General features: G+C 28.9%; 1 protein-coding gene across 1 annotated transcript; it reads left to right on the forward strand.

The window, feature by feature from the left end:
- The first annotated feature begins 1,641 nt into the window (after positions 1–1,641).
- Positions 1,642–2,652, forward strand: LOC103577385 (ubiquitin-conjugating enzyme E2 G2). Its single transcript, XM_008557993.2, has 4 exons — positions 1,642–1,833; positions 1,918–1,999; positions 2,133–2,251; positions 2,323–2,652. Exons 1-4 carry the CDS (start codon positions 1,791–1,793, stop codon positions 2,586–2,588), a joined length of 510 nt encoding a protein of 169 aa, XP_008556215.1. The 5' UTR covers positions 1,642–1,790; the 3' UTR covers positions 2,589–2,652.
- The last annotated feature ends 4,548 nt before the right edge of the window (positions 2,653–7,200 follow it).

Here is a 7,200-nt window from a genome sequence, read left to right on the forward strand (position 1 = left end):
ACACTTTATGTTGGTTTTAAAAACGTTATCCTAAAAACTAGTTTGTACAAATCGTGTGAAAAGTAAGAAATCATTGGATTTCAGACTTCTATATGATAATTATAGTGTAAAAGAACTAAACATGTTTTAATAATAGATTGACAAGATGCTGTGGTTAGAATTTCAGAGTGGGATGCAGTATTATTAAGTCATATGACTAGGTACGATGACACAACAATGATTCCAACTGATATAGAACGATGTAAACTGTATGGTTTTTTTATTATAATATACAGATACTGTAAAACTATATTATGAAGGAGTTTGTAAGCAATTGTAAGAATTATAGTATGGTGAAAAAGGTTTATGTCAATTACTTTAAAAAAGTTAGTTGATGGAAGAGTTGCCATGTAAAAAAAATTGGCTATAGGTATGATCTCATTGAAACTCCAATGAAGTTTGAATCAATGACTGTTTGGCGCGTTCTGACTGAGACGCATAGCCAGTTATCGAGATGGGTAGTTTGTTCTTTGCACTAGTTAGAACGAAAGTGTGTAGGTACTCTGATAGCCACACTCTAAATATAATTGCTCAGAAAGTTTTGCAGTGAAACATTTATGGCTAACTTAACGACAAGTTCCTAATAAACCTTGGCTGGATAATACTTGCGTGCAAGTTGATGCAAATATACAGCCGTCCTCTGAATGTAATTTGACAGAAGAAGTTGCCGTCAATTTGAAGTGAAAATTTCAATCAACGTAATTTGACAGTAATACTTGCAGTCAAATTGAATTCAAGTTTACAAATAATTTACTGTCAACTTAAAGGTAACTGCTTGCTCTCCAACACTTTTCTTTAAGTTGCCTTTAGAATACGGCAGTAGCTTGTAGTTAACTTACGGTTAGGGTGGCTGTCAGGGCAATATATGAAAAGTGATTTGGGCATACTTGTGTGCGGAATTGTCATTAAAATAGTGTAAAAAAAACATGTAAATCTACCTTCAGTTACGGTTGCATTGGGAACTGACACTGAGGCGTGGCCTAAAAAACATGGCGGACGATGGGTTACACTTTCAAATACGTAACCCACGTTATAATAGGACTTATAAATAAAATGTTACTTAATTTATCAGTTATCTTATCTTGGACGGGTAAAAAACCAAAACAAAAAATAATATATGACGCAGAACGAAATTTATATATTGGTTATTTGATAATGTGTGAAATAAACCGCGAAAAAAACGATAAAAATATGACCGTAGTTACCGCGCTTTCCATACAAACGAGTCATATAAAAGAAAAATCCCATGAAATCAATGCTAAAATATCTAAAAGTGGAAAAATAATTTCAGTAACTTGTTCTTGTAATAAAATGTTTATTTACCTAAAAGACAATAAAAATCATATTTTCAGTTTTTAATGTTTAGGTTAAACTTTACAAACGTACCTGGCAATATCAAATTATCTTTTTTTTTAAATGTAAAGAGCAAGCTTTCATGTGAGGAGTTATTTCATTCATTTTTAAATAACTTTTTTCTCGCTTCTAATTTATTAACTTTTTCAAAGTTACCAAAATAATTTTCTAATAGTACTGAACTACCACCAGCCTTCGGAAATTTATGGAAAACCACGTTTAAATTTTAGCTTGATTTTTTACCACCAGACTGCGTGACCCTGTTTGACAGTTCCCAATAAAGGAATCATAATATTGGCCCTTGCTAAATAGTCTTAACCTGTCTTATTCAAATAATCATTATCTTATCATTGTCATTAAATATTGTCTGGTAAAAACCACATTGTAAAAGAATAACTATGGCAGGTTCAGCATTAAGACGATTGATGGCGGAATATAAACGTGAGAATGACAATAATTTTTGTTACTTTCTGTTGTTGATGACTGTTATTTTTATACATCTAATAAATTAACAATAACTTTCAGAACTAACGTTGAATCCGCCAGAAGGTATCGTTGCTGGTCCAATTAATGAAGAAAATTTTTTTGAGTGGGAAGCTCTCATAGCGTACGTAATTAATAATATGATTTATTTTTGCACAATCGAGTGTGATTAAGTTTTTATAATTGATCTTTATTATTGAATTATACTAGTTTTTGAGCGTTACAAAATAACCTAATTACAATTATCTCATTAACAGTGGACCAGATGGTACTTGTTTTGAAGGTGGCCTTTTTCCTGCAAAATTAATATTTCCACCTGATTATCCACTAAGCCCGCCAAAAATGCAGTTCACTTGCGAAATGTTTCATCCCAATAGTAAAATTTTATTAATCATACTAGATAATCACTATTTCAATATAAATAAATAAACTAACGTCTTTTTGTAGTTTATACAGATGGAAGAGTGTGTATAAGTATTTTACATGCTCCTGGTGATGATCCGATGGGTTACGAAAGTAGTGCTGAAAGGTGGAGCCCGGTTCAGAGTGTAGAAAAAATTTTATTAAGTGTAGTAAGCATGTTAGCTGAGCCAAATGATGAAAGTGGAGCTAATGTTGATGCTGCTAAAATGTGGAGAGAGGAAAGAGAAGAATTTAATAAAATTGCTCAAAAACTTGTACGTAAAACTTTAGGGATACAAAATAAACCATGAATTTTTAAAAGATTTGATTTGAATCTCGCAATCAAGGGTAAACTAAGTAATTATATATATATATATATATATATATATATATATATATAAATATGTATGTATTTTAAAAATGTACAATTATTAAGTAGCTGATCATAAAAATGAAAATAAATGGATAGGATTAATAAGTATCTTTCTTGGTTTATATAGAATTTTCGATTAAAATTATCTTTGACATCGTGTCATTGTTAGAGAATTATAGCCGGCAATGTTACATATTAACTTAACTTTAATCGAGTAAACTTTAACTTTACGCACTGACAGCTCTACTTGGTAGTATGTCATGGTATGTATTATTGTGTAGAGTTGGTGATGAGTAGATATGTAATGATTCACTTCGAGTAGAGTTGTAACACTGTCAATCTGATAATAGTGTAATAAAATTCTGGAAAACAGTTGACTCTGCGGGCCAGCTTCAAAACCCCACTGTTTTCGAGTTCAAAGAGCTTGGAAAAGTTGTGAATACATATTTGAATTCTCCGAGATTGAAGATACTCTTTAGTACATAATATTTTTCGAGCTGGAAAAAAGTTATATCTTACATTGAACTTCAAAAACTATAAAATTTGGAAATAATTGAAAACCAAACAATTTTTTAATTTTGTCCATGTTTACTCTTGATGAAACCCATAGATTCAGACAAAAATAAATGTAAGTGATTTAGATAAAAATTTAAAGAAGTTTTGAATTAGATCAGACCGTTAAAATATGAAATATCCGAAAGAAAATTCAATAAACTATTTTAACTATAAATACGGTATTCTACTTTATTTTTATTATTAGCTATATGATCTTTTAGTTGAATTTCTGAAACTTTAATCGTTTATTAGCACTTATTTGCTTGTCTCTTAATTTTTATCAAGTTACTTATTTATTTGAATTCACCTCAATATTTATTTTGTATATTATTTAAATTAAAGAGGTAGATCAAATTATTAAATAAATAAATTTATTTCTTTGTTGCAAACGTCAGATTTTTAAGTACGCTTTTCTAGGCTCTCTGGAATGCAATCTAGATAACATGCCAGCTGCGTTTGAGCCTTGAACTAGGCTTAGGTTCAATCCTATAGAATCTTTAAAGGTTGACTAAGAGATGTTGAATCATAGAGTCTAGTTATTTATTTTATACATTCATTCTATTCCTTGAAATTTTATATTATTTGAGTTTTATATTTAAAATTTGTCAATAATGTCATCTGGACATAGGCATGATCTAGAGAAGGGCAAGAAAAATCGATTAATAGAACATCGATGTTTTTTATTCCATCATCAATTTTTTTTTCTCAATGTTTTTGTGAGTCGATGAATCGATTATTTTACAGATTTTAAAAATAATCGAAAAATTTTGAAAATGATAAAGAAAATTTTTTTTAATTAGTAATGTACAAATTATTTATCTTTTTATCGTGACAATCTTACAAACCTTTTAAATTAAATTTGTTGGCAAATAATTCTGAAAAGTTAGATTAATGGTTATCAGGTACTTGCAATTGTATTTTTTTTCATTTATTTTTATTGAATAATCGGTTAGAAACGCTTTTCCAAAATTATTCGAGCTTGCCATGAAATTATCATGCGTTGCAACGTCTATTCCATCGGAGCGTTTATTTTCTAAAGCTGGGGTTTTAAAAACGGAACGCATAAGCAGATTAGCTGATTCACATCTTAATGAACTAGTATTTGTAAATTCGTTAAATGAAAAAGACTGGATATTTCACAATTTTTTATTCAACTAATTCATTAATCTAAAAATAACTTTCAAAAAGTAATTGTTAAAATCGTTGAGAAATTTACTTATTGTTGAAAAATTACCATTATAACATTAATATTGCAATGTATGTTTATTACGTTAAAAAAAAGCAAATGATTTTAAATTCAACAAATATTTTGCATTATTTTCCAGCTATAACCTATGTATTTTTTTAATTAGATTTGAATATTAGCGGTCTTATTAAGCGAATCATCGTGAAGAAAGTACAATTTCCGGATAATTGTGTTAGTGACATAAGGTAAAAACTGAACATCTATTTTTTTCGATGTTTTTACTCAACAATTGATTACACTTAATCGATTATTGAGAAAATCGATTATTCCAACATCGATTTATTTTTCCAACATCGCCCATCTCTACCATGGTCGTAAAAGACTGTAAAGACAAAATCTAGTATAATTTTTAAAAGATTTGGTGAGTTAACCGTAGTTTTTTTTTGTCACTTCACGATGGATTCTATGGCAATTACTGACTGTTGACGGGAGCTTGATTGTCAATAACATCCCTGCAGCAGGGAACCCAGACTTTCTCCCGAGTAGTGTTGTAACAGTCGGGTGCTAATATTCGATTATTTATAAATTTATCATTTCTATGGGTTTTAATTAAATTTTCTCTAAATAAATTTTTTTTTAGTCGACTTCAAGTTGACCTGAAATCTATGGTTCAAGTGACTGCAAAAAATTGGTGTATACTTAATTGATACCAATTTGCTGTAAAAAAAAAATGAAGCAACTTCGAGTCTTCGAACTTTCTTCCTGCAAACTTTAAACATCAAAACTCTGTGAAGAGATTTACTAAGAGAGATTTTTTGTAGAGAATACAATTTCCTTTAAGGATATACATATTGCTCAAATTTTTCAGATAGATTATTTACGAGTTTTGGTTAAAAAATGAAATTTCTGCCAAAAAACGAATAGTCGTAACGATACGCCTCGTAATATCAATTCTAAGGGCTCAAACTTGCACAAAAATTTTTTTTTTTTATCGGAAATAATATTTTTATAGTATCGAAAAAAAAAAAAATAGTCGATTTTTTTGGCCCAGTTTAATATATATATTATATATTAGGATGATTCAAAAAAATCGAATACTTTTTTTTTAACTTCCGGCATTGAAAAGTTGGTTCTCAGGCACCTCTAGAAAATGCTCACCAAATTTGAGCTCTTAATATTAATAGGAAGATCCTCCTCATCACAGTTTTCCATTTTTTCTTTAGTCCCTTATATAAAAGACCATATCTCATTATTCATTGATGGTTTAACCAAATCATCATACATGTTTTTATAGGAAATTGAATGCTCTACAAAAAAGGACCAGTGTATTTACACCGTGAAAAATTCCCATTAAAGTTTACTATGGCTGCATTGTAACACCGGACCATAAGAAAACTGTTACAAAATTTACAAGTGTCCCATAGTAAACGTATGCGCAGACGACACGATTGGGGCCTATGCGCATACGTTTTGCTATGGGACACTTGTAAATTTTGTACCAGTTTTCTTATGGTCCGGTATTACAATACACCCATAGTAAAATTTGTTGGAAATTTTTCACAGTGTAACCAATAACTTTCACCATTTAAAAAATATTTGAGATCAAAGTTTAAAGAATTTGTTAAAAAAAAAATTTTTTCTAAATAATTCTCTACATCATTGAAAAATGATTATTGATAAATGAGCGTGGCATGGTTTTGTAGGAAATTTAACGCTCTACAAGAAAGGTCTGATGTGTTAATTTGATTGCTGTAACCGTTTAGAAGATATTCCTTGCCGAATCCCAATGCGTTTGAATTTCAAAAGTTTTTTAATAACTTTTTTAGATTCATCAATTTAATTCATGAATTTTATAAATATTCACAAGAATTTCAGCTCATGTCAATAGAATAAACATTTTCAACTCTTTTTTACATCTTTTCATAGATGTAGGTAAGCGTTACTTTTGGAAGAAGAGAATAATACGTCAGTTTATTATTTAGAGATAAATTAAGATCCATTTTTGAGACATAAACGTTTGTATTTAAGAAGTGTCATCATTCATATCAATATAAAAGAAAAAAAAAATTTGAATTAATTATACATAATCTGCTACTAATTTTTGAATTAGTACTTACGAAAATATTAATTACATAAAAAATATATCTGTTCGTCTTCTTAAAAAAATTGACTTTTATTGCAATTGGGATATTTTGTTAGATTTCCCAGAAAAATATACTTAATTATCAATTTTGAGGGAAAAACTTACAGCTACATTTCTAATAAATCAGTTAAAAAAAAATATGGATAAGAAATTGATTAGAAAATATTATATCTTTGACATAAACATTAAATCTAAAGTAAATACCTTTATTCTATTTATATAAGGCTGAAATTCTGATGAATGTTTATAAAATCCATGAATTAAGTTGATGAATTTAAAAAAGTTATTAAAAAACGTTCGAAATTCAAACTCTCTAAACATGAATACATGAAATAAGTGAATATACACTAATTCTGAGTGCTAAATTAAACCACTTTCTGAAATTAGTGGTTCGATTTACACTTGGAAATAGTGAATATTCACTTATTTTCACTAAATTTATGTTTGGAGAGAACGCATTGGGATTCGGCAAGGAATATCTTCTAAACGGTTAGAGCAATCAAATTAACACATCAGACCTTTCTTGTAGAGCGTTAAATTTCCTACAAAACCATGTCACGCTCATTTATCAATAATCATTTTTCAATGATGTAGAGAATTATTTAGAAAAAAAAATTTTTTAAACAAATTCTTTAAACTTTGATCTCAAATATCTTTTAAGTGGTG

The sequence above is a fragment of the Microplitis demolitor genome, chromosome 5 (assembly GCF_026212275.2).
Source record: "Microplitis demolitor isolate Queensland-Clemson2020A chromosome 5, iyMicDemo2.1a, whole genome shotgun sequence".
NCBI lineage: Eukaryota > Metazoa > Arthropoda > Insecta > Hymenoptera > Braconidae > Microplitis > Microplitis demolitor.

Excerpts from the sequence above, each read along its gene's own strand:
- LOC103577385 (XM_008557993.2), top strand. The coding sequence starts at position 1,791 with ATGGCAGGTTCAGCATTAAGACGATTGATGGCGGAATATAAAC. Across the intron at positions 2,000-2,132 it reads GAGTGGGAAGCTCTCATAGC|TGGACCAGATGGTACTTGTT; the intron begins GTACGTAATTAA and ends TCTCATTAACAG. Across the intron at positions 2,252-2,322 it reads CGAAATGTTTCATCCCAATA|TTTATACAGATGGAAGAGTG; the intron begins GTAAAATTTTAT and ends GTCTTTTTGTAG.